Genomic DNA, 25,884 nt, shown 5'->3' with positions numbered 1-25,884 from the left:
CGAGGTGGGATCGGCGTCGGCTGCGGCCAACAAGGACGCCGCTCGAAGAGAACAGCACGAGGTCTTTGGCCTGGGGAATCTGGAGTAACGTTCTCGAATCATCCTAATGCCCACGGGGTTGGCTCTGGAGGTCCCCAAGCTCCTCTTTTCAAGGTTCTTGCGCTATAGAGCACTAGCGCAGTGAACTGAGATCCTCATTGAGATTGCATAGCTTCCGCCGAGCTGCCAACCATCGCTTTGGTAATCACAGGTCAGTATAGCGGTGACTTTCTAGATCCGGAAAATCTTGGGTAATGTTGTTTTGACTCCATCCAATATTTTGAATAGGGGCATTGGGCTATTTACTTTATAAGACGGCAGATGCAGAGATTTTATTGACGATTAGCTAGATCATGTGTATGAAATTCTGCTGGCTTCACAGGGAAACGATCTCTTCTCATTGACGGGTCTCTCACTCGACCACCTCCAGAATCCATAAAGCTCCCGTTACTGGATTTTTGTGTATCTTCGGGTTCGCGTTATTTCCGTCCGTAATTAGATCACAATCATTCTAAATCTATGACATAGCATGATGGGACAACGAGTGTGTATTTTGCATAGAGGTCTCTAGCTCGGAAACGAGGGTAAGATCCACCCTCATCAGTCCATGTATCCGATGCTTGTTTAAAAAGTCACTTCTCCAAGCTTTTCCAACTCAATCACTAAATCAAAAGAATAAAACGAAAAACAGGCGAGATCTCGGGGGAAAACCCACGATCGTAAGAGTGACAGAATAAACAACCATTTATCAAACTAGAGGGCAGCATTTACCACGGAGTGTCCCCAGTCGTAGCAAGATAATACTGCCCTGAGGCCGCGTTGACAGCGTTGGTAACGTCCTTGAGCGCAGTCTGGACTGTTGCGCCGTTGTCGTAATTGGCGCCAGAGTAGCCGTAAATGATCCCATCGACTTTGATCGAGTCCACTAATTGTTTGACATACGCGGAGTCTCCCGACGAAGTCGTCCACGAAAACACCTTGGCAAAATTGCCCGATGAAGCGGCTTCCTTTAGGTTGGCAACCCTGTCGGCAAATCCGTCCTTGATTGTGGGACTGCCCCACGAGTAGACACGCCGGCTGTTGTCACCAGGCCCGGAGCTGTCAAAGCTCTGCTGGGCCCACGGCAGGTTCCCATCTAGGTTGACTGCCTCATTGCTATTAAGGTTATTGGCGATCCGGGAGTATGTGTTGTACTTGTAGGTGGTCCCGTAGAAGCCATACAGTGCCCTCACGCCGACCGGCTGCAGGATCTCGCGGGCCAAGTCCCGGAGGGCAGTGACGGAGCAATGCACCCACTGAGGATCGTCGGCATTGCACCAGTCGGCGTTCTTAATGTCAAACCACACAAAGGTCACGGGCTTGCCGACTCTTCGCTGGTCGGCGACCGCCTGAAGGACCTCTCGTGCCGTGCCGCCGGCACTGGTATCTGTCCCGTCGTGGTCTGCCCACCACCCGCTCTTGCTCCAGGGCTGAAAGTCGATCTCCACTGCATTTGCACCGTGGCTAAAGGCGTTCTTGACACCCTGGACAGTGAGTACTCGGTGGGCTATGGCGTAAAATGGTTTCGTTGCCCGTGACTGAATTTGAGCAATTGAATCCTCGGTGCTCCTAGGGCTCCGTACATCCAATGTAAAACCATTTTCGAGGAAGTCTGAATTTGCAGCTGGCAGGGCAAAAGCCGATCTGAATTGGATAGTGAGCAAGGCGCATAGGCCATGGATGAGTCTTGTTGTGGAAAACATTGTCAAGATATGGGCAGGTCGACAAACTGTAGAGGTCTGGGACTAGTTGTTCTCCTCCTCTGCTGCACTTGGCTATAGATTCTTTATACTTTCCATCTTGATGGCTCTGGATATCCATAGCGCGGCGGCTGAAAGGCGAGGCTGGGCAGTGAGTAAGAATTACCTAGGTATGTGTCTCATTATGAGCCATTTGAGACAGAGATCATGTCATTCATATATGGAGACATACGATGCGGCTGAGGTAGATAAGGGATCTCACATCTACGCATAGAATAATGAGTCAGCTCTCTGTTGCACGACAGTTGAGACACTGGTTAGGCTATCTGCTCAACTCAAAATATCGAAAGCTAACGTCAGCGGCGGCTTACAAAAGGTCTAGCCTTTCCGTACTGAAATTGCGATTCAAATGTGTCTCAGTATCTAGAGGTAATGCTCTGAATCATTCTCACACCAGAGTGGTTTTCTGGCAGAAATTACTCAAGTCTTTGGAAGGGATTGGTTGGACTGGTTACTGAGACTACAAGCCCCTTGGGTCATCCGCTTCTGTCTGCTAAAAGAGTGACATGAGAAGCTCAACGTACTACTTGTCGTCATATTTCTCCAATATAGTTTTCCTCATCTTGAACACATCACTTCCTGTTATACAACCATGGAGAATGGCAAGGACTGTAGTCCAAACCATCAGTGTTCGTTCACAATTTCAGCTGCTCTATGCGGACGACCACAATACAATAGTAGCAGCTCTCTCTAGAGCAAGCCTGTTGATCGATAGCGCTCTGATATTTTTTCAATTTCAGGAGCATCTGTCGTCGCTCCAAACCGACTATTTCAATTAGTATTATTCTTGCTACTCAAATCACCGAGGAGAGCCGCAATATTTGCGAGTGTCGCAGGGCCTGAATCATCCCCTGAATAGGTATCATAACCCTGATTTATTATCAACAAACTCCCCAGACCTGACTGTGTCCAAGCCAAAAGCCAATCCTTCACTGTAGTGTCATTATATCCCGTCAGGGAGACGTCATGCATAATGAACGATGACCTGTGCCCTTGTTGGCTAGGGAAACTTTCCACTAATACCGTCTCGTCATAGGCCCAGGGAAAGTCCTCAAAGACATTCACGAAATCGGCGAGGTCGTAGTACTCAGGGTGGACGGGACCTGTTCCGGGATTTAGGATGATATTGGGCCCTTTGAGCCCATACGAGGCCCATATTCTCTTAGCAAAGAGAACTGCGGTCGTCATGTAGTAGACGTCGTCATCTGCCTTGTTTCCCTCCTGGTCGTTAGGGACCTCGTCGATGAATATTCCATCAAGGGCAATTGCCTTGTCATACAGGTGCCAGCGAGCCCAGTAGCTGATATTAACCGCCATCTCCCCCAGATATGAAGAATTGTACGCGGCGTGCACATAACCCCAGGTTTGGACGTTGTTGTAGGACTTGAGAATCGAGGTAGCATTACGCCACTCGTCGTTGAAGCCTGGATCACGACTCCCTGGCCCGTCTTCGACGTTGAGGATAACATCGAAAGTGACTGCAGGATTATCACGGACAACTTTGTAAACATAGTCCCATGCACCTTCTGTGGGATAGACGTAGAGTGGGAGAACGAGATGAGTGGCCGAAACTGTTGAGACCACGGCGACCAGAAAGATCAGGGACAAAGATAGATTCATCTTGACAGGAGCGAATACACAGCATCGAGTCTGAAAGAAGTGTGAAAGGGAGACAATTGATCATCACTAACATATAGACAAGGTGGTATTTGTCGCTCGAAAAAGTTGTGGATTTAAGGAGGGGGTAAAAGTATTCTCTTAGCATATTCATTCCACTTGCTCGTATAAAATGAATTCCATGAAGCATAATAACCTTATTGTCGAGTTTAATGTGTCCGGCTAACTAGTAAGTGGGAGAATACTCCAACACAATTGGATCTCTCCTCCCCATCTGCGCTATTGAACCTTAAGCACAAGGTTTATACTGGCCCGCAATTTCCGGTCACCATATTTCAGACAAAATTATATATACATCCTGCGATTCGGTGATAGACGTGCAAGACAACACATGTACTATTGGGTGGACAGAAGTGATTGTTGCAAACAAGTAGTTGCGGTATTCGTGCCTTGTCGCCTGTCATAATTGACGCTGGCATCATAGACTGACCAATCTTAGCACTGATTTTAGTTATATGGCCTCTATCGAATGGCGAGGGTCATATTCTGTTCTGCTTATTTGACAGCGAGCAGCCAAACAGAATGCATGCAAAACAGCTTTGGACAAAATTGAATTTTCAAGATTCGGGATTCAGGAGACTTAGTAAGCACCGTAGTCAATATGGATCGATTGTACGGGAGCAAATGGGGGCTGCTCTTTGGTTGTTGCCGGAAAAGGGCCCAGGTGGGGGGGGGGGAGAATAGATAGGTCACTTTGGGACACCCTTCTGCATATGCACCGTCTGCTGACTACATTTGTACGTCTGATTGGGCCTCAAGTAAGATCTATGCACCCGCACCCAAGCCCCAGGCAGAACGCTGAAGGCTGTGATGCCAGCTGAAGAGCAGAGTTTGCTGATCAATACATCACAATCGACCCCCCGAAAACCGCAGTCAATAGTCGAGAGATGTCCGTGAGGAACCATGCCAATTTTTGTTCAGTACCGGTATCAACCCCTATCCGGGGAGGATGCGATTCGGCTCATCGTTTTGAACCCATCGCAAGACAAGGAAGCTCCACTGAGTTGCTCCATCATTCAGCATCGGCGCTCGACAACACAAACTGTCACATACTCTGCTGTGTCATACGCATGGGGTCTCCCAGAATTCACGAAGAAGCTGGAAGTAGAATGCGACGGTGACGTTTCTTACTTGAGCATCACCCCTACTGTCGATACTTTGCTCCGGTATCTTCGGTCGCCCAACCGAACCCACCGTTTGTGGATCGACGCTTTATGCCTCAACCAGGCGGACGAGATGGAAAGAGCTCAACAAATCCCCATGATGGGACGCATCTATGAAGAGGCTGAAAGAGTCCATATCTGGTTAGGTCCTGCGAACCGCATGACAGCGAAGCTTTTCGGGTTTTTCCGAGAAGCTAGTTCGTTCCCAGAAGTCGAGAAGAGGGAAATGGCGATACGCGTTGTGTTCTCACTCAGCAAGCACTGTGGCAGCGATGGCTTCTGTGGACAGCAGTCACTATTTCAATTCTCTGAACGCGCGTGGTTCTGTCGCCGTTGGGTCATTCAGGAGGCTTGTCTTGCTCGTCAGGCCATTCTTCACTGCGGTCGCCATGGTCTACCTCTTCCAACTCTTGTCAAGGCTGCGGCTCGGTACCAAACTCTGGATGTTTCGTCTTACCCGATAAAAGTGATGGCGAACTTGAGCAGGCCGACGGCCGGTCTCAACATGTTGAAGCTTCTGTGAACCTTCCAAGAATCGGATTGCATGGAGCCCAAAGACCGGATCGCTGCCTTCCTTGGCCTCATCCGAGACGCGCGGAGCCAAAATCTACATTTGGACTACACGTCCCACTGGACTCGAATATATAGGGATTTAGCCTTCCATCTTTTCACTCTAAGTGATAATGATATTTCTCTCCAGGTTCTTCTCCATTTATTTGAATTTGGACCGATATCAAGACCGGAGGATCCATCTTATCCGTCGTGGGTCCCGGACTGGTCGAGAGCTCGACAACGGGATCTCCCTTATCACTCTCTCATCAAAAATCCAGACACCCATGAACATTACCCGACTTCCCCTGGAAACACAAATAAGGCCAGAGTGATAGTGAATTGCGACTCTTTGACTATTATTCCATACGCGCCACTTGGTCGACACCCTGGTGGACACGTTACTCGCGCGTTGAAGCTCGATTCTCCACCACAGAGCGAGGACGAATGCCCAGAAAGAGTACTGTCCATACTAGAGGATATCCTGCCCTCTACATCTGAAAGGAAGACCCAAATTTTTGCATTGTTTGTTTTGCTCGAAAAGATCCTAGGCTTTCAGGATCGGAACGCGGGTCGACAGTCCTCCATGCTACATTCTGAAAACTCCAGTCAGCACCCTACTGAGCTGCTCCATATTTCGAGCGCCTGTATCAAGCGATTGGACTACCTCCTACAAGAACATTGCCTATTCTCACTGGAGCCATTTGACCCGGGAAACAGAGCAGGGGGAATGTATGGCATTGGCCCTCAACAGATGGGTACGGGCGATGTCATGATTCCAATTTGGCAACTAGAGTGGAGAGATCAGCAAAAAGGCTCTCGTGTGAACGAGGATGTAGCTCAGTATACGACAACAATGCTCTCGGTGAGACCTACCATAGAAGGAACTGTGCAATCTCATTCCAACGAACCAGGAGCAGCAAGGCGAGTATCAGAGGGCAAAATCATTGGTCCGGCAGTATGTGTGGAGTTTTACGAGCAAGGAAACAAACAGGATGACTTTATCATTGGGAATTGGGACAACCAATCGAGCGGAGAGCAGCCGTACATGATGCGACTGCTTTAACTTTACGGAAACGATAGAGACGGTTGAGAAGTCTCGGAACGCTGCATTGAAGCATATTTGCCGATTTACAATCGTAGCTCATACTCTGAGGGTATAGTCTAAATACTGTCGTTTCACAGTGCGTCCCTCTGTTCTTATGGCTCATGTCGCTATCAGTTTCAGCCATGGTGTGCCACTGTCAGCAATGCTTAAATGCTATTGAAGATATAAGATAACCGGGGGAGGATCTGCGGCTGTACAACATAGGCTAACCCGCATGCATTCATTGAAGGATTCCAAGAAGGTCCACTACTGTGCTGACGACCCACCTACCTGGTCAAGCTCGTTCGCGGCATCCGATAGCACACATATGCAACAAGACTCGCTACTGCATGTACAAATCGTTACACACCTCGACCTTTGCGAGATGAAAATCGAGCGATCTGTTTCCACTGTGGTCTCGGAGGTGAAGAGCACAGCCAATAGCTCCCCTGGACCTTCGCTGCATGAAGCCGCCAAGAACGGGGATGTCCGCAGCCTGAGGAAATTGCTCCGGCCTGGCTCCGCAGCGGACGTCAACGAGCTTGACGACGAGGATAGAAGCGCCCTGCACTACGCATCCAACTCACTGATCGCGGAGAAACTCATAAACGCCGGGTCTGAAATTGATGTCGAGGATGCTGAGGGCTACACGCCGCTGCACAGGGCCGTGGCAGAGCGCCGAATCGACGTGGTCTGGCTTCTACTTGTTCATGATGCGAAGACCGACATCCGAGATGACGATGGCAAGACGCCCATGGGACATGCCAAAGGCTGTCCGGCGGCGGAATGGATGCTTCGCCACGGGCCTTCAAACAGTCTTCTTCGCGCTGTGGAGGCCAATAGGGCGGACGTAGTCGAAGCTCTCATAAATGCCGGAGCTGACAAGGAAGTCAGGGACGAGAACGACTTTGTTGCCCTTATAGTAGCCACACTCCGGGGGTCCTGGGACGCAGCTCGCGTTCTTATCGAACAAGGAGTAGACTTGGATGTGTACGGGGACATGGGCAACGGTGTGCTGCACATGGCTGCCCATCGTGCGCCTGCGGAGTTCATGGGGTATCTTCTCGACAAGGGCTTACCCATCAACTACCAGAACCATTGGGGCGGCACCCCTCTACTTGAGGCCGCTGAACGCGACAATCGGGACGAGACAATCGCTCTACTCCTGGAACGAGGCGCCGACCCGGAGCCGAGGAACAACGCGGGATACACGCCGCTGCAGCTTGCCGCCCGGTCTGGCAAGATGAATGTTGTCAAGATGATATTAAGCCGGATGAGAGAGCGTGAGCTTCTGGGTCCTTCCTATCCATCTAAACCAGGGGCCGGCTCGTGGTACCCACTGGCCGAGGCGAGCTACCATACCCATCCTGAGTGTGTGCGCCTGCTGCTCGCGGCTGGCTCAGAGCTGAATATCCGGAACGATGAGAGAAACACGCCGTTGCATCTTGTGGTTTGGCCCACCAACGAGCATCGCGAGGTCGATGATCAAACTGAGATCCTTCATCTGCTGCTTGACCATGGAGCATCGATTGATGCTAAGGGACATGATGAGATGACTCCTCTCGCATTAGCATGCCGATGGAACTCGCTTCCTTTGGTACAGATGCTCATTGATGCTGGGGCGGAATTGGATAGCATATCCTGGCATGGAAGGGGAGCGGATCGTGAGTTCGGCTATACGAGCCTGATGCTCTCTGTGGCGTTCGGGGGCGATGACAACCTGGACGTTGTCACAGCCTTGGTGAATGCAGGGGCAGATGTGAATGCACGGACACACCGTAAGAAGTTGAACGCGCTGGAAATGGCCCAGAGTCGAGGCAGGATGGATCTTGCCTCTGTCCTTGAAGATGCCGGGTCAATTTGTGATAAACCTCGCAATACTTCCATAGGTCGAGGGAGGCGTTGAGGACGATGTCGTCTGGCTTTGAAATGGAATACAAGTGGAGTGCCCTCTTCCTTTCTCTCTTATTTTTCTGAGGCGTTCAACACTGCAATGAGCAGTAGCAAAAGTGATGGGTGGCCTGCCTTGGCTTTAAAGTTATGGGCAGTGGTAAGAAAAACTCGCATTCGTGTAGCGGGCACATCAAAGGGAGGTAATTGGAAGCCACAGTCAGAATTCTGATTTTGCCTTTCCCGGTTGACCAAAAGTAGCAAAACAATCCTGAAGAAGTCCTTTGTGAGGGCATACCGGTGAAATCCACGATATCTTCATATATTGGAAACAGCAAGTAGATAAGTACTCTTTCATCGTATGAGACAAAATAAGGGCTAGATCTTGGTACATCATGATGTTATTGGATTGAGGGCAGTCAAGTATGTGAATGTGCGTCATTTCGATATTTCCATACAGCATTATATTGCGACGTATATACAAAGCCAGAAGTGATGATCATTTTCATGACCAACGACGGCTGGTACTCCCATACTATGAAGCCGGAATTGGGAACGGATCAACACTTGTCAGAGTTGGGACCACGGGTTCGATCAGCCCAGTATCTGGATCGAACGTCAACTTGTCAATCGTGGTCTCCCGATGAGTCCCGTCACCATCAGGTATATGGAACCGATGGTACGCAATGTACCAAGCATCCGTCCCTGGCACATTAAGGATGGAGTTGTGCCCCGTGCCCAGGATCCCCTGACTTGTGTCCTTCTGAAGCACTACACCTTGATACGTCCAAGGCCCAGTGACAGAGTCAGAGGTCGCGTAGCCGACTCGGTAGTTCTCTGATCCAGTGTCATCGATCGAGTAGGTGAGGTGGTAGATGCCATCACGATATACCAGGAACAGGCCTTCTCTGAAGTCGACAAGCCCGGTGATGTTCTGGACAGTGTCCCAGTTGATAGAAACCATGTCATCGTTCAGCTGGGCAATCAATGGCCGGCCGTTGCCCCACAACAGCCAGTAGATCCCCGTCTCAGGGTCTTGGAATGTCGCAGGATCGATTGCTTGGCCGGACGTCAACTTTTCGTTGTTGAGAATCATTGCGGTCGACTCCGAAACGAATGGACCATCCGGCGAGCTTGCAACGGCGGCGCCAATAGTTTTGCGGTCGTACGTTGGGTTGTTGCCACTGAAGTAGAAGTAAAACTTCCCATCTCGCTCGATAATGGTAGGAGCCCAGGCATTGCCAGTCGCCCACGGAACGTTGCCCGATGTGCCGTTGAGGACCAGGAACGGCTCTGATGCCCGAGACCAGGTGCTGAGGTCCGGGGACGACCAAACATAGAATTCCTGACCACCCCATCCAGCGAAACCGTCACTCGTCGCGTAAATATAGTACGTCTCCCCGAAGGCCGCAATGTTTGGATCGGCGTAGAGACCAGCCAAGACAGGGCTGTCGCGCGGCATGAGCCTACTCTTGCGATCTTTTCTGGCCGTGGCAAGACGGTCAGCGCCGGGTGATCTGGGCTTTGAGGAGCTGGCTGTCAAGGATGCAAGCTCGGCTGCGGTGACTGGGATGACAGTGCCATGCCTTGGGCTAGTAGGGAGTGTGTAGGAACTCGATACGGCCCACTGTGGGTTTGCGATATCCGCAGTCTCGAGAGGGATGTATCCGCGTCCGCCATATTCATCCACGAATAGATAGAACTTGTCGCCGTTTACGTCGTCAGGGTTTGCCTTGAAAGCAGTAGGGCCTTCGACTGCGCTTGTGCCTGCGTTCTTGCCAATGCAGCTGGTGACAACAGTCCACGACTCCAGTGTTGCGAGGAGCGAGTCGGATCGCTCTTGAATAATATCGCTACAGCCAGTTCCGCCGGCACCCTCGTCCTTGGTGAAGCGGTAGTAGACACTGTCAGACTTCAGAACAGTGGAATCGATCCGAGACATGCCCGCATCCTGCCAGATCTTTGTCTCGCTGAAAGTAACAAAGTCCTGGGTGGTTGCGTACAGCATCCGATGGTAGGTGGCCCCTGTCCGGTTCGTATCGGCCGCATCATAGAGAGAAGATGCCCAGAAAACAACATAGGCACTGATATCTTCGTCGTAGTATGCCTCGGGTGCCCAGGTATTACCAGCCTCTGGAGGAGAGACCAGAACGTGACGCTGACTCGACCATGTTTTCAGGTCGTTCGACTCCCAAACTTCGAGGTATCGACTCCCAAATCTCACTGCATCCGACCATGAAGTACCCGATCCGATGGAGAGGTCAGTGGCGATGAGAAAGAATTTGTCTCCCTCCGGTGATCGGATGAGGAAAGGATCACGCAGGCCTGTTGTTCCCAAGGAAGAGGTCAGAATGGGTTGACCTCCGTTCAACTCTTGCCACGACAGAGCATTGTTGCCAGAGCTTGCCGCGAGAAAGATGTTTTCGCCTGCTTTAGAGTTCCCTGTGAAATACGCGAAAACATAGCCCTCGTACGGGTCTAAGGCTGTGACGGTATTGACCGCGAAGGCAGAGGCCAAGGCCAGGAACGAGCCAGTGATCCGCATCTTGATGGAACGTCGAACAATGTGAAGACTCCAACGAGCATGATCGCGTCGCACGCGCCTGATGGCATGTATCTCGGACTTATATGCACATGGTCACGAACCTTGGGCTCCATATCGGTTCACGCTATTAGGGCGCATATGCGGGTCGCTGCATCTTGGTGGACTCTTTCGGTCATGCAGGATTGACGGCCGAGTTCACAGAACAACCCCCCCGCCGGCATTGGGCGGAATGTCAAAGCATTTCCCCTTCGCCGTATCACGCGCCGAGTCAATCAGATTCTTGCGGGGAAACGTGGGGACTCGAATGTGGAGAATACACGAGCAAAGTCTTGGCTTTCCGGCGTGGAAGTACCGAGCGGATAAAAATACGACGACATCAGTTTGTTGTGTGCAATTCTTCACGCGGTATTCTGCGCTAGCTAGGGGTATACTGCAACAGAACCAATGACATGTTATTTTATGAAGGTCACCCGATCTGTGGGGACTATTGGACCTGACTATAGTCGCCTTGGCGGACGAACCACTTACCCTTGTTACCCAGTTCTGAATGCTTCTAATACTACGTAAACCTTGATTTCGCGAATAAGCGATGAGTTGCACAGCCGCAAGTGGAATCTACCCCGTGTTTCGTCCTCAAATTAGAGAAATAAAGAGATCGGGTACTTAGTCGAGGACGACATTAGATTATTGGCATCTGTATGCATGCATCAAGCACATTTCAGGAGGACGCACTATTGAGGCGTTCCGAAACGCGAATGTGGACCCAGAAAACGCTGGCATAGTGTAGAAACAACCAAGTGCCATTTGCAGGTAGAAGCTACAATTGCAAACTTGTATAAGTTCTAAGAAGTATATAAAGGTAGTTGCAAAGAGAATTTGACAATTTATATGATCCTAAGCAAGATTGCATCCCAGGGCTAAGGGCTCGCACCTCCACACATAGACAACGAAATACGTCGATTCCAAGTCACTGCTTTCACTATCACTTTAGACAAAATACAATTTGACGATCGCCCATTGGACTCTTTTCTATTGTGAACATGAATACTAATCGTCTATGCAGGCACATTGTATGCAACATCGGACTTGATCCCAAAAAGACTTTTTGCCGCTGGTCGATGAAAGTGTCGATGACGGATCAAACAGCCTTAGAATTTCGGTGAGGGAAGCTAACGACTAGCTAGCCAAGATATATCGAAGTCAGTCTAGTCCAAACCCTTGAAGGTAGGGGGATAAGGCATAACTCAAGTAGTTGTGCTCCACACAGTAGAGGGAAGCATGTGGTTAACATGTATCGGAGCAGTCTTCATCTAAGAGAGTCATGACTCGAAAAACAGAAAGAGGCTTCAGATTTATGAAGCTCCCACACTGCCTCAGGGTTACGGAATACAGCAGCGATACCAGCGGTGAGCTATAGTTTATCTTTGTTTTATTTTATTTTCTTGAAAAAGCAAAACAGAAATAAAAATAGAGTCGTTGAAATGGCTGCCTACTCCAAGTGTCTTTCCAAAACATGCTATAAAGCAGGTATCGCGGTGGCCGACAGACTAGCTGAGGTTATCCTCAAGACAAACACCACTGATTTGATGGATGAGAATGACCGGAATATGGCCAAGCGATGTTCAAGCCAGGCCGTTGGTCAGATGAGGGAGAAGGACTACCTCGGAAGATAGGTACAAATTCAGAGCATGCGAAGTCGATGTGTGTAATGAATAGCTTCACCAAACTTTCAACTGGTCCTTACTCACCAAATATGTCACCTACGCCATCGTATGTGCCTCAGGAGGACATTCTGGCAACAGGCTCAAGGAAGACGACCATATCACCCAATGTTCTAGAAACGGGCCCGTCACCTGCATTGCAACCGCAACCCATTCAAAGCATGGCACTCAAACCTCAGCGCATGCCACACCTCTCGGCATAATCCGCACGTAAAAAGGCCGGATGCTTTCAGTCGTCAGGATTTGCTTTTAGAGTATCTGTCATTCCTCCGGCCGTGCAAAAAACCTAAAGCACTGATTTTCCCTGCCAAATTAAGCATACCATTTTAACTTCACGGCGTTTACAGAACATCCATGCGGCCCTACCTTGAAGAGTTATGAACTCCTCTCCCATAAAAATAACAAGTACAGTAAAGAGAATGAAGTTCAGTCATGTACAATCGTCAGCCATCGCCCAGAATCTCCAAGAAAGAGGAGGCAGTATGAGAATTCGTAAGAGCACCAACACATCCCAGAACACCAGGCGCAGCACAAAACTCCGCACAACAAGCGATGGGTGGGGAAATGATCCAGAATAAGTCACGGTGGCCAGAAGCACCGTAATTACGAGCAGCAGCAGCAGCAGTGCAGCTCGGTCAAGGCGCGGAGCCAAGGAGAGAAAAAAAGGCCGCTATCAGAGTCGGGATGAATCCCAGACCACTGGCCGTTTCAACCCATAATTTCCCCGGCCCGTAAAGTTTCCGCCAAGTCCACGATCCCCGGTTGTCGGGCCACTGAGTGTGCGAAATCTTTAGATGGAACATGTTGCAAGTTCACCAGGTCTAAGTGAAGCAAGTCCAATAGTCCGCTTCACCAGCTGATTTGATGTTGGTCAGACATCACTCGGACGGAGCTCACGTGTTTTCTAGTGAAAGTTCGGGTCTTTGCATTTCGGTCTCGGAAGTCTGAATAGTTGACAATACTGTTTTCTATTGATTGGTCTCGTACTGTCTCGAACGGCCTACGAGTACCACTCGTGCCATTGCAGTCAACCCTCCCTTCTGTCTCATCCTGTAACTGTATGGCCAGTTATGTACAAGGGATGAAATGGTATGATATGATTGCAGCGAAAAACTAGGAAATAATGATCTCGACGCTCGATATGAACAGCCCCACTATGATGCGCCCATCTTCTGGTAACTCATGTTGACCCTTCTCCACCCAGAATTACTGGTGCTCTGCCAGGCCGAGCGAGTTGTTGCCGCCGTTGAAGGCGACGAACTGGGACTTGAAGAAAATGTCACCGTAGATGCCGAGGTTGCCTTGCGAGGCCTGAACACCGCCAAAGCAGGCTGGTGAATATGCGTTAGCTTTGAATTCTGACAGATTTGATCAATGAGAGTGACTTACTGTTACCCTGGACCTTGGCGAAGTTGATGTCAGCGCCCTTGACACGAGCCATGAAGTTATCACCGACGGACATCATGAGATCTGGCAGCTGAGCATCGCAAGGAACAGTGACGCCTCCAACTTGCTGGTCATTGACGGCACCCTGGACCTGGGAGTAGTATCCGCTGACAACGGTAGGGTTGGTGATGATCAGGGTCGTGCCGGTGTCAGCGATGGCCTGGAAGCCAGCCTGACCCATTGCGGGTGCGCCAGTGCCGACTGCGAACATCTGAGATGGGAATTGCCAGAAGCCTTGGGTAGTGTTGACAGGGACCCAGGTCATGGTGCCGTTAAACTTAGTGTTGTCGATTCTGCCAAACTCGTACGCACCCACGGAGGCCTTGCGAAGGTCGGCAGTGAACACGGGCTCAGCGAGCGACGGCATGACGTTGTCGAAGAATGTCTTCTGCTGCTGCGGCTTGACAGTGTTGAGCTTGCTGAATGCCAGACCAACCAGACCGTTGTTGTTGGTGTCCTGAGTGAACGACTGCGAAACAGCGGTGGCCATCTCGATAGCCTGGTCAGTGACTGTGGCGCCACCGATGTTGACGGTATCAGTTCCAACGTTGCCAGCTGCCCCAGAGCCGTCACCGTAGCTGATAGAGAAGGACGCGCCCTGAACCATCTTCAGAGTCGTGGACTTTGTGGGGTCGTAGAGGGTGTGGCCAGTGGTGGAGGCAGCAGCGAGCTGAGTGTTGAAGACCCAGAGGTCGGACGAGCCCGAGTCAAAGTCGAGGTTCAGGGTTTGGCCACCAATGTTCACCGGGGACAGATACTCGACATCGCCCTGCTCGGGAGTGGCTGTGACGAGACCGACACCAGCAGTACCGTTGGCAGCGTTGGAGGTAGTGTTGGCAGCGTTAACGTTGACGAGCGGTGCAAGCTTGGCCGGGCCGGGACCGGACTCCTTGGCCACGGCGCTGTTGGTGAGCTTGTCCTCGATAGCAGTGGTCGTCGAACCCTGGTTGCGGATCGAGTCCATCAATGCTGGTGGGATGTTCATGCGGTATTTCCTCAGCGACTTGAGCAGTTGTCTGGGTCCATTGTGGCCCTTGAAGTTGGGGTTTGCCACCCGCTCGACCTTGAAGACTCCTCGCTTCTGGACCATCGGTGACGGCGCGGCCGCAACCAGGGCGGCGAGGAGGCCGAGGAAAAGAAAGGCTCTGATGAATGACTGCATCTTGCCGTCTTGTGGGGAGGAGAAAGAATAGAATTAAAAAATGCCACACCAGGTGGATAAGTAGAACTAAACGCAGGGGAGGAGGGAGTGAGACAGCTCAGACCCAAGTACTTCCTACTCCTGCTCGATATCTCGAACAAAGAATGTGTGACGGACTGGGCAAAGAAGGTATATGAGAAGGAGAAGGACGGAGGAAAAGAAGAAGGAATATCAGGGTAGATAAACCTGTCGAGCTCTGCTGACGAGGAGGGAAAGGAGAGGCACCGTAGTCCTGAGATGGACGAACCTTAAGAAGGGTTGAAAAGAAAGGAACTCAGACCGGCGACATGGTCAAGGATACTTTCAACCGGGCTGGTGAGTACGGGAAACGGCAGCGTGAGCATGTCAGGAACAGGCACCCTGGAAACAGGAGGTTACGTACCCGCTGGGCCTCCTTGGCACAGAGGCAAGCATCGACAAGCATCATTGGCGAAAGCTCAGCCCGTGTGCGGCAGCGTGCCAAACACGCACAGTTGCACCTCGAGGCTGATCCAAGACGGCGTCTGTGGCATGCCGGTGGAGAAGCAGTGTGGCAGACCCCAGAAGCTCTGGGGGCATCCATGTGTGTGGGGCAGGGTGGTGCGGCGATCCAGGAGCCGCATCTGCAGGGATTAACTGGAGCCTCATGCACAGTTCTGCAACCTTGGAGTCGTTCAAGTGAACGTCCTACTGCGGCTTTCCCCAATTGGGCCGTCAGTGGCTTGTCTGAGAAGAGTACCGTAGCTCGTACCGCCCCTTTGACACACGATTCAGCGGCCTAGGGCCAGCGGGAAAGACGGCAGGCTTGCACTAGAACCCACGTCTTTCTGTCCTGCCTCCTGTGTCATGTCAAATGAACTCAGGGCGAATGGACCATAACATGCTTGCTGAAGCCCGTTGAGAGCAGGCATAGCAGAGTGTTCCTCTTGCACGGTAAAGAGAGAGATTTCGTGCTAGACCCGGAGGCAGTGCGGAGAAAGGGCCTGCGAGGTGGTCTGTTGACCAGGTCTCTCTACGCGGGGACCCAGTGACATGGCCTGCCTACTTGGGTGTGGACTGATTTTGGGGGTCTTGGGGCATGATATCTGATGGGCCAGTCTGGAAACCAGCCAATATCGCCAGTGATGGGCTTGGGCTTGCTTGGCGAGAACAAGACTCTGGAGAGCCGGCTTGGGGGTGATCCCGTTTCGCGTACCAAGATCAAACGTTGACAGCGTTGGAAGATTTGTCGACATCAGAACATCTTCAGTTGACTGCGGCTAACTAGGATGCCGACACAGGACAAGCTTTCAAGCTGGATGTTGGCGGTTGGACGAAGATGTTCTCGGGAGCCTGGTAACCGGCCCCAAAGCAGTTGGCATCCCCTCAAAGACCATGCCTGTCTCCTCGGGCCTTGGGATGGATGGGACGAGCACGGCAGTGACGGGAAAAGGGCGAGATTGACAAATTGTTATACGACTCCTTGGGTATCGGAACATGAGAGACTGGATGAAGATGAGGCTGACGCAGCCGGCTGCCATCACCAAGCTGCCACTTTTAGCTGCACAGCCACCGGGACACTGCATTCCCATCGGTGGAGGGCATTAGTTTCGTTTCTCATGTTTCCTCGGATCGTTCGTAGCCAAATCTGAGTTGGCCTGGCCTGGTTCTTGGCTCTTGGCGGAATAGCGGCTCAGGACTCGTTCAGTGGTCGTTTCAGGGGGGTGGTAGCACCGTTCCCTGGTTGGGATTGCGCCGATCAGCCTAGGGCGGCGAGGCTTGTCTGCCAACGCCGCGCAGCATGGATGGTGATCACCAGTGATCTGCTGAATGATCCTCCCGGGCTCTGGGCAATGGCAAGTCGCACCCGGACGCCACGCACCGAGAGCCAGTCGCGATGCCTCTAGGGCACGTTCAGATGAAGCAGAAACGGAGCAGTGTTCCGAGAGCTGCCTTGGCCATTTCTCAGGACCCGAACACGGCCTCGCATTTGGCATTGCTCTGCCGGGTGCTGTTTCCTTGATCCAGTTGAATGAATATCGAAGGTAGCTCGGCGTACCAAGAGGCGTGTCTGGGAAGCGAGAGCAGCAGATCGTGGAGCTAGAAGGTGCGCAGCAGGCGTGTAGACTGAAGACAACAACAACAACAGAAGAAACAACAGATAGACAGCTCGCGTGGCTGGCTCTGGACAGGCTGCCAATCGTCGTGCTCCTGGTCCTGGTGCCTCGGGTGAATGAGCGTAACGACGATCTGATGGCCGACGCCGAGGCGATGCGATGCTTGAGCACGAAACATGGACTGGGGTTTAGAGCTGCATTGGTAATCGGTGCGAGCGACAAGCAGCGCTTCGTTGCGGTTGGGTGGTTTGTTCTGTGGAGGATGGTTTGGGGGTGGTTTCAGGATCTTCGGACGCAGAGGGGTTGTTTCGTCAACGCCCCACTCGGAATCCAAGCTTCGCCAAAAGCACTGGGCTTCTCGAACACGGTAGGGCATTATGCAGTAGCGCCACCCTTTTAACCAGAAGAGAAGAGAGGCAGGAGACGACACTGCCTCTGGCATAGAGAGATAGATGTTTATTGGGAGGGCATCTCAATAACGGCTCGCATCGAACAAAATGACAACGGTGAAGCAGACCAGTCACTTAGGCCACGAAGAAAGACACCGACACAGATGCAGCAGCCAAGCAGGACGAGTCTGGGCAAGAGCTTCTTTTCCTGTCATTGATCTTGGGACTTGGCAACTAAGATTTACGTGCCGCCTGCCTAGATTCGTGGAGATCGTTGTTTCCCCAGGAGGGATGTGTGGGTGTTTGGATCACCATCGCATCACGCACTGCCCAGCCTGCCAGCCAACTAAGTGCCAGGTGTAGTAGGCGCAGGAGAGGGAAGGAGGCTGCGAGTCATGGAGATCGGTTCAGTGCCAAGGCGCTACGGCGGCCAAAAAGGCAGGCAGGCATGTGCGGATCGAGCCGCCAGCAAAGGAAGGCAGCCCAGACAGGTTGTCCAGGCACAGGCCAGGTACCTGGGCTTACGATACAGGGGCAGCATTTAACCTTAGTGAAGAGAGCTCATTTGACACTCGTCAGATAGATTGAGGCCCCATCAATCTCGTACTGTACCTGGATTACGCCTGGGGTTCGATGAGACTGGCCCGACAGTCCTGACAGGCAGTAACCGTGTGGCCGGAGATTGGCAGTGCAAGTCACCCCATGCTGGAGCCGATCTTCTACTGAATCTATGTGCATGTTGCTTCATATTCTCCGGCGGGGGCGTAACTTGCTCGAATGACCTCACCTCCGCCGATTTCAGAAGCTTGAAAAGCTTGGTACTCTGACAGTGGGTCTCTCCCCTCGTCTTGGGGCTCTTGACACGCTCCGCCCCGCCCAATCCCAGACGTGCAACCCTTGCTGCAGACAATGGATGATACAGTTTGTGGGCCAGACAGATGAAGACATCAGCCTCATCAGCTGGCCTCGTTCGTATCCCTCGTCAATTTGCCATGTCCAACCAAAAATACCATCTGGTTGCCAGGTTGAAGCCGGGAAAAGGGGCGACATCTTGGGACCATCATCACTGTTCCCTGCCACCACAGTAAATACAGCCTTCCTGGGCCAGTTGGCGTGGAATCCCGGGCAGTAAGCAGATTATTTACTCAATTGAATCAACAACAAAAACCTGTGAAGTCTTCCTGCCCAATTGTTGTCGCCGCCTATTTCCCATCCGCCACAACAACAAAGGCCTTCAAGGCAGGCCAACCTCACAAACAAGGGGGTTAGGTGCAAGCGCCTGCATGCGCGCTCTCCAATGGGGGGTGGCCGCGCAAGCTGAGACGACAAGGGCCTACTTTTGACACTCGCTACCGCCATCACGCTCGACAGACTCAATGATCCACCAATATGCGAAAAGACCGGCAGCCCCTCCACATCATCCTTTTTTTCTCCGTAGCAGCAAGAGTGGAAGTGGACTTGATCTCGCTGAATGGAGATAGTGAAAGCTTCATTTCTGGGTCGTCAAGAAGAAGTGGGCATCTTCAATGCTGCATTGTGCCGTACCTGGCTTGCTTGCCTACGTGCATGTCGAACTTGTACGCGTACTGTATAGAGAGCCCACATTTGCAGTCTTTCGTCTCAATTCTCGTGGCCCCGTGGCCCCATGGCCCCGTCTAGCCGAGCCAAAGCTTCTTTGACGAACCTGTGTTTGCCTTGGCATCCAAAGGGAAGGTCTGCTTCCTGACTGGGTGTGGGCTGGACGAGTAGCAAACCTTGAGATGAAAGGCAAGCAAAATGACATCGTCCATTTTCCACCGCCCCCTACAGACCGAGGCAAAGGGAAGCTGGCCTGTGGACCGTCAATTGAGATTGCTGTTGGCTGGCTTGTCCTGGCTGGCTGTCTTTATGACGGTGTCAAAGATGGAGAGGAGCACAGAGAGATTACTGCTTTGCATCCATAGTGAAAGGCGTCATTGCAGTTTTAAGAGTTCGCGATCACTCGTAACCATAAAGCAGAATAGACACGCAGATGAAGTATCACCATCGAACATCATCTCACAGAGTTTCTACTACGTATGTAAGTCAGCAGTCATCCTGGGGTGCACAGCACAAAGCTGCCAGGCACGGTTAGACACGGTACGGTACGGTATTTAGACTGACGGATCACGTGACAGCTGATCTCTGGTATTCCGTTTCAAGCCGGCCAGCTCCACCTTGCCGTATCATTGGATTCGGGCTCCGTCAGGCCAATCTCCCGCCATTTCCCCAGCCCAGTTCCGCCCTCGCCACCCAACGGTCACCCCCATCACCCACCCACCACTCGACCCGACAACCCCAGCTGCCGACGTCTTCTCACGGAGCGACTGCCGGTGCCACAAAACGGTACACCCCTCCGACCCATCGTGAGCCGGTATCAAGTCACGTATTCGTCGTTATCCTTCCGGATAAGGGTCTTTGTTTTTTTCCCCCTGCCCCTGCTCTTGGTCTTCTTGATCATTTGCCCCCATCGTCTCCGCGGTGGTCTGGCACGGCCGCCTCCCTTGCGGTCGCCTCAAGGATAGCCAGCCTGCCTCGGCGATTCAACACGCGGCGGCCCCAGTCGGCGCAAACAGCTTCCTTGCCCGACCCGTCCAGCTAGCCCGGCTCTCGATCACCGACCGCTTGTCAGTATCGGCAACGGCAACGACAACGGCAACAACGGCACCACCAGCCTCTCACTAATCTAGCTGTATCGAGAAGCTCGATCCCTAGCCGCATTGGCTGATCCCGGTCGTCCCTCGTACGCGGTACCGGTCCAGCACTCCATCCACTGCCCTCGACGACGACAATGTCTGACGGCGAGGACTACGGCTCTCCTGAAGCCATCCAGCCAACTGGCACCGGCACAGGACGCCAGCACACGCCTTCCCACCGGAAGGGTCCACGCTTCAGCTGGACACCGGCTTATGAGGCCACCTTTTTCCGTTCGCTGTGCGAGAGCGTCAAGCTGGGCCTCAAGGACAACCACAGCTTCAAGCAGGAGGCCTGGGACCGCGCCGTGCAAGCCCTGGCCGAGCGGCATGGCGCCTACCCCAACAAGGGGCATCTCATCAACAAGAGCGACAATGCGCGCAAGAAGTTCCGGCTGTGGAGGGGCCTGAGAGAGGACCCAGAGTTTCTCTACAACCCCAATGCGAGGACAGTGACTGCCAGCGAGGAGGCTTGGAGGGCGCACATCGAGGTGAGTCGATACTCCTTTTACCCCTATCTGCATGTGATAATGCATGATGTGGACTCGGCAAGGATCCAAACGAGATTGAGCCAGAGGGGGACTCCATATGTTCGCTGCATCTACCCGTCATCCAACCCGTCATCCTGATCGGGGTTGGAGATGGGCATGCTTGGGGTTACTGATGGCAGAGGGAATCACTTCTAGTACATTGCGAGACAGGCACTGACGCTATCTGCACAAACACAGAGAGAGCCCCTTTCCAAGTCACTGCGCAACCGTCCGTTCGAGCATGAGGAGTTCATGGAGATTCTCTTCCCAGACGTTGTCGGGTCCGGAGGAGCACCAAAACGAATCACGAAGCCGCGGCGCAAGGGAACAGGCGAGATGATCGAGGGAGACGAGCTCGACGACACACCTGGAACCAATGTCCTGAACCTCCTGGGCGCAGACACCTCTTTTCTCCAATCCACGCCGATCCAGACCCCGATCCAGCCGCCTACCGTGCCATCCAACGGCACCATTCGACCCACCTCCACCACCCTGCCTGCGCGCACCTCGATCGCCTCCTCGAGTGCGCTGACTCCGCCAGATGAGGTACCTGTCGAGCCTACCCACACTGGAAATACGCGCAAGCGTTATCTTGGATCCAACAATGGCGCCGGTCCGTCCAATGCTAGCGAGAAGCGCCGCCGTACCGGTAATAACAATTACATCGATCTCACTCACTCAGCACAACTGTCCAACTCGGAAAACCCGTTCCAACTCGGTAGCAATGGTGCTGCCCCGCAGACCAATGGCAATAGCGGCAACCCACAGCTCACGCAGAACAACCCACATAACGCGACCACCGCAACCGTCACCGCCACCACAACGAACGGGGTCAGTGGCAGTGGCGGCGGCAGCAGCGGCAGTAGCCAGGGCGCCACAAATCGTACGCAGCATTTCCAGGACGCAATGATCGTCATTGCCGAACAGATCCGCACCCAACGGCTCGTGCCGGCCCAGCCCGCCACTCCTAATTGGCCTCAGCAGGCAATGGAGGTATTTTTCCGGGACTTTGGCGACGAGGAGATGGACTTGCAGATCAAGATCGGGGAGAAAGTGTTGTGCGACAACAACAAGGCCATGATGTTCTGCATGATGCCCGAGGACCTGCGCAGACACTGGGTCAAGCGCCTGCGGGAGCTGCACAACCTCAACGGAGGCTCTTCGAGGGGTGACATCAACATGCCCGGCCCTGGGCCCGTGCCTAATGGGGGCGGAGCAGGCGGCATGATGGCTGTTGTAGGCGGCCCGGGGATGCAAATGGGCTCCATGGGTAACCCGAACCCGATGATGCGCAACGGTAGTCAGATCGGCTGAGCAACGTTGTCAACAACCACAAAAGTCGTTGCGTATCTTGTGCTCTGGAAATTGTTTCTTTTGGAGTTGAGCTGGCTGATTTGGGTTTTCCAGGGAGGTTGGTTTCTGTGAAACGGAGAAAACGGCACGGGAGGTTGGGCGGTCGGCGTTTCTCATTTCCATGTGGCCCGCCATGTTCTTTTTTTTTTTGCATTGAGCTGCTCTCGAACAAGTCCACAGGGAGGACTTGAGAGTGTTTTTTGATAGGCATGCTGTGGAGCACACAGATGTTTCGCTTATTCTACGGCTGATGATCAAAGTACACAAAACCACCACTATTCAAGGCTGACTGACAGTTATGTTCGGGTGCATATCTAAAGCTATGGTGGCGTAGCTGAATTACAGAAAGTAGTCGACCTATGAAATATACACTTAATGATCACACTTGCTGCCCTCATGATGGGCAAAATGTTTTTTTAGTAGTCCAAATCAAATCAATGGCTAGCAATGTCGATTCTCGTTAGCGTGTGCTACGGGCACGGTTACTAAACAACATGGTCACAATAGGCATATATAAGAACCCTCGTATAAGGAAAAAAGTGGTGATTCGTCACTATGGCTCAGTGCTGCTGGTATCGTGTGGAGTGTCAATGGAAAACGGCTTCTCCCTCAACTGTGACGAAAATGGGCAATGCAGCACATCCTGACTCAAGTAAGAAATACAACTCGAAAACCCCCTTATCAACTCCAAAGAACAGAACCTCTCGTTACCCATCTCCCTCAACATCACGTGTTGCCCACTAGTATTCAACCCCGTGGGCAAGTAAGGAAACCAGTGTGGGCGAACAACCTCCCTACGAGCTCTTCGATCCGCGGGCCTTGGTGAAGTATCTGGCGAGAGAGAAGATAAGTCAGCATCATCGCAGTCAAGACTGACAACAAATAAAGAAATTGGGAGGTGGAGAAGGAAACATACCGGCCAAACACACCCTCAACAGCACCAACAACAGCAACAATACCCGCCCCAAGACCAGCAGTCTTCCAGGTGAACTGGCCGCGCTCATGCAGTCCCCAGGCCTTGTAGCCGAGCACAGCGCCCAGGCCAACGACAGCGGCGAGGTTGGCAGCAACGAGGCCCTTGCTCTGGCCGTCGGAGAGGGCGGCGAGGCGCGACAGCAGCCAGTTGTCGGCGCGCGCGGCGCGCTTCTTGGCGGCCTCCTTCTTCTGGCGGGCTTTCTCGCGGGCCGTCTGCTCGTCGCGCTCGCGCTCCAGCCGCGCCGCCTGCGTGTCCGTCTGCACCTCCTGCTCCAGGAAGTCGCTCGGCACCGTGCGCACCGACTGCGAGTCCACGTCCACCAGGCTGCTTGTCGAGGTCGTCACCGACTCGTTGGGGATGATCTGGGGGGGCTGGGGGGCGGCGGCCTGTTGGTGAGGAGAGGGTTGTTAGTTTGTGTTATTTGTAGTGATAAGTGTGGTAGATCTGCTGAGGCAGGTCTGTGGTAGGACTGTGAGGATGTGGCAGCTGCTGTGGCTTTTTTGGTGCTTGGCTATGGTTTCGTGGTGTCTTGGCTGCGATGCTTTGGTGGTGAGGGGAGGGGAGGGGGGTACACAGTAGAATAACATACATCCTCAGGGGACTGCTTGGGGCCAGAAGCGGCGACATCAGCATAGGAAGACACTGTTTCATCATGTTAGCAGTCTAGCCTTCGAGTAGCAGAGGCAGGTGTAGCCAGGAAGGGATTGTGACCGTACTCTTGACTTCTTGTTATGACAACGATCTGAATTATGAGGTGATGTTTCGAGTCAAGGTGATCTTCAGGAACAGCACGAATGGCTGAAGCTGTCAAATGGCGTATTGTTGTTGTTGGTGTTGTTGGTGTTGTTGATTGTGAGTGGATGAATGGGGAGGACAAAGTCAGATGATGTTTGTTTCTGCTGCTGGACGAGAAGAGAGGTCTGGGACATGTGATGCGAGGGAGAAACCGGGTTGGTGATGTCTAGTGACGATAGAGCTTGGGGGTGACCCCCCTGTCGCATATGACGTATGCGGCTAGAGCTGTGCAAAATCCTCGACTTGTCGAATCGACTTGACTCAACTCTAGCAAGCTCCAGCTCAGTAGCCTCTGGAGACGTCTGGATCGAATAGGCGGCCCACAGATCCACACTGCTGCAGGGTCATTCCTGGTATCTTTTTATCCTCCATACTTCGTTGGTCGACATCCCGTTTGAGCTCATTGAATCGACCTCCTCTGAGCTCACAACTTGGAATATACTCAATATTTGCAGATCATGCAAAGGTCTACATACCATAGGCCTTGCAATACTCCTTCGCCATGTTACCATAATATGGAACATGTCAGCAGCATCGGATAAACCACCTTATGTCACTTGACTCCTCCTGGCCGTCTTAAGACACCCTTCCTACGCTAGGTACAACAAAAGGGTAGATGTACTCAATCTGAGATATGATACCTACCGGTTGCATTCGAAAAGATGGCTCGAGCAGGGCGTGCCGTCACCGCTGAGGCTTCGTGGCCGAGAGGACTATAGCGAGACTACACTGATCAAAGATGTGATTGGGGAGCTATGTCTGCCAAATGCCGACAAGTGGTACTAGGGCATCGTCAAGCCTGCTGACCTCGGGGCCATCATTGCGTTGCTCTTGGCCCAATGTACCCACCTGGAAAACCTCAGCGTGGATCCTGATTTCATTGTACCATGTTGCCCGTGACTAGAGGATAATTATAACCCTTGGGCTCGACCGTACAACCCGTGGTTCACAGCCATTATCAGTCACGCCTGCGCCAGAGGGAGCAACCCGACTATCAAGATCCCACAACCTGACCCACTTCACCGTGTCAAACCCAGAGAAGAAATTGATAGCTGCCCCCCCCCCCCTTCTGCCGCGACGCAATATTGATAGAGCTTCCAGTGCTGCTAAGAGATGTGTTCCTTTTCTCCTTCTACCTGCCCAAAGTCACCACCCTCTGTCTACGATCCGGGGAGAGCTGAGAGAGCTGGTCGAGAGCCAGGGAATCAGATATGTTATTCTCTGGGATGTATAGGACGGTAGACTGGTTGGACACAAGCCCTGGCTTTCGCTACGCCCTACTCCAGATTGCGGACTAGAGTTACACAGAGGCTCACTTGGTGAGCCGGTCTTCTTGCTTGCTGATCTACCGTCATTTCTCGGTCAAGCGTCCGATACATGCAAAAAGCCTACCTCATAGAATATCAACTGTTGGACAAATTTATGTTGTCAAACTTCATGTTGAAATCATTATACAGCTTTCATTTCGTGGTAAGGAAGACATCAAGAAGCTTATAATCTCACTCAGGTAACGCGCACGCACATGTGCTTCGCCAGAGTATTATAGGAGCAAAGTGTAATACAAATGCTCCGTGGTGGAGTAAATTGTCTTGTTGCCCGGCCGCAGCAGACATCCTTCAGCAAACCATAACGTACTGATAAGAAATGATGTAGATGAGGAAAATCCTGACAGATGCACACAGAAGCGTATGCGTTCTACTCAAGGCCATGAGGCGTTAGATCTAGCTTTAGAAGTTGCTGCGCACAAGGGGCGCACGAGGAACCCCCCCCCCTCTACTACTGTTTTCTTTTTTCTTCTTCTTCCTTTTTTTTTTTTTTTTTTTTTTTTTTTTTTTTTTTTTTTTTTTTGTTTGTTTTTTTTTTTTTTTTTTTTTTTTTTTTTTTTTTTTTTTTCCCCCCCCCCCCCCCCCCACACCTCCTTCAAAAAATTTTTTTTTA

General features: G+C 52.1%; 8 protein-coding genes across 8 annotated transcripts; 3 read left to right on the top strand and 5 right to left on the bottom strand.

Moving 5' to 3' along the window:
• Positions 1-806: 806 nt before the first annotated feature.
• J7T55_011021 (uncharacterized protein) lies at positions 807-1,781 on the bottom strand (the record flags this gene model as incomplete). The annotated part of the gene is made up of 1 exon (XM_053135131.1): positions 807-1,781. One exon carries the CDS (start codon positions 1,779-1,781, stop codon positions 807-809), a length of 975 nt encoding a protein of 324 aa, XP_052987089.1.
• A 580-nt stretch (positions 1,782-2,361) lies between these two features.
• J7T55_011020 (uncharacterized protein) lies at positions 2,362-3,458 on the bottom strand (the record flags this gene model as incomplete). Its single annotated transcript, XM_053135130.1, has 2 exons — positions 2,362-2,447; positions 2,738-3,458. 2 exons carry the CDS (start codon positions 3,456-3,458, stop codon positions 2,362-2,364), a joined length of 807 nt encoding a protein of 268 aa, XP_052987088.1.
• Positions 3,459-4,418: 960 nt separating this feature from the next.
• Positions 4,419-5,201, top strand: J7T55_011019 (uncharacterized protein; the record flags this gene model as incomplete). The annotated part of the gene is made up of 1 exon (XM_053135129.1): positions 4,419-5,201. One exon carries the CDS (start codon positions 4,419-4,421, stop codon positions 5,199-5,201), a length of 783 nt encoding a protein of 260 aa, XP_052987087.1.
• Positions 5,202-6,549: 1,348 nt separating this feature from the next.
• Positions 6,550-8,220, top strand: J7T55_011018 (uncharacterized protein; the record flags this gene model as incomplete). The annotated part of the gene is made up of 1 exon (XM_053135128.1): positions 6,550-8,220. One exon carries the CDS (start codon positions 6,550-6,552, stop codon positions 8,218-8,220), a length of 1,671 nt encoding a protein of 556 aa, XP_052987086.1.
• Positions 8,221-8,739: 519 nt separating this feature from the next.
• Positions 8,740-10,749, bottom strand: J7T55_011017 (uncharacterized protein; the record flags this gene model as incomplete). Its single annotated transcript, XM_053135127.1, has 1 exon — positions 8,740-10,749. The coding sequence occupies one exon, from the start codon at positions 10,747-10,749 to the stop codon at positions 8,740-8,742; it is 2,010 nt and encodes a 669-aa protein (XP_052987085.1).
• A 2,927-nt stretch (positions 10,750-13,676) lies between these two features.
• Positions 13,677-15,078, bottom strand: J7T55_011016 (uncharacterized protein; the record flags this gene model as incomplete). The annotated part of the gene is made up of 2 exons (XM_053135125.1): positions 13,677-13,801; positions 13,860-15,078. 2 exons carry the CDS (start codon positions 15,076-15,078, stop codon positions 13,677-13,679), a joined length of 1,344 nt encoding a protein of 447 aa, XP_052987084.1.
• A 5,312-nt stretch (positions 15,079-20,390) lies between these two features.
• Positions 20,391-22,136, top strand: J7T55_011015 (uncharacterized protein; the record flags this gene model as incomplete). The annotated part of the gene is made up of 2 exons (XM_053135124.1): positions 20,391-20,783; positions 21,021-22,136. 2 exons carry the CDS (start codon positions 20,391-20,393, stop codon positions 22,134-22,136), a joined length of 1,509 nt encoding a protein of 502 aa, XP_052987083.1.
• An 833-nt stretch (positions 22,137-22,969) lies between these two features.
• Positions 22,970-24,080, bottom strand: J7T55_011014 (uncharacterized protein; the record flags this gene model as incomplete). The annotated part of the gene is made up of 4 exons (XM_053135123.1): positions 22,970-23,006; positions 23,092-23,537; positions 23,741-23,793; positions 23,939-24,080. 4 exons carry the CDS (start codon positions 24,078-24,080, stop codon positions 22,970-22,972), a joined length of 678 nt encoding a protein of 225 aa, XP_052987082.1.
• Positions 24,081-25,884: the final 1,804 nt, after the last annotated feature.

Source organism: Diaporthe amygdali (genome assembly GCF_026229845.1).
Source record: "Diaporthe amygdali strain CAA958 chromosome Unknown NODE_52_length_282706_cov_64_790073, whole genome shotgun sequence".
NCBI classification, from domain to species: Eukaryota; Fungi; Ascomycota; class Sordariomycetes; order Diaporthales; family Diaporthaceae; genus Diaporthe; species Diaporthe amygdali.
This window is presented reverse-complemented; position numbering and strand designations above follow the sequence as displayed.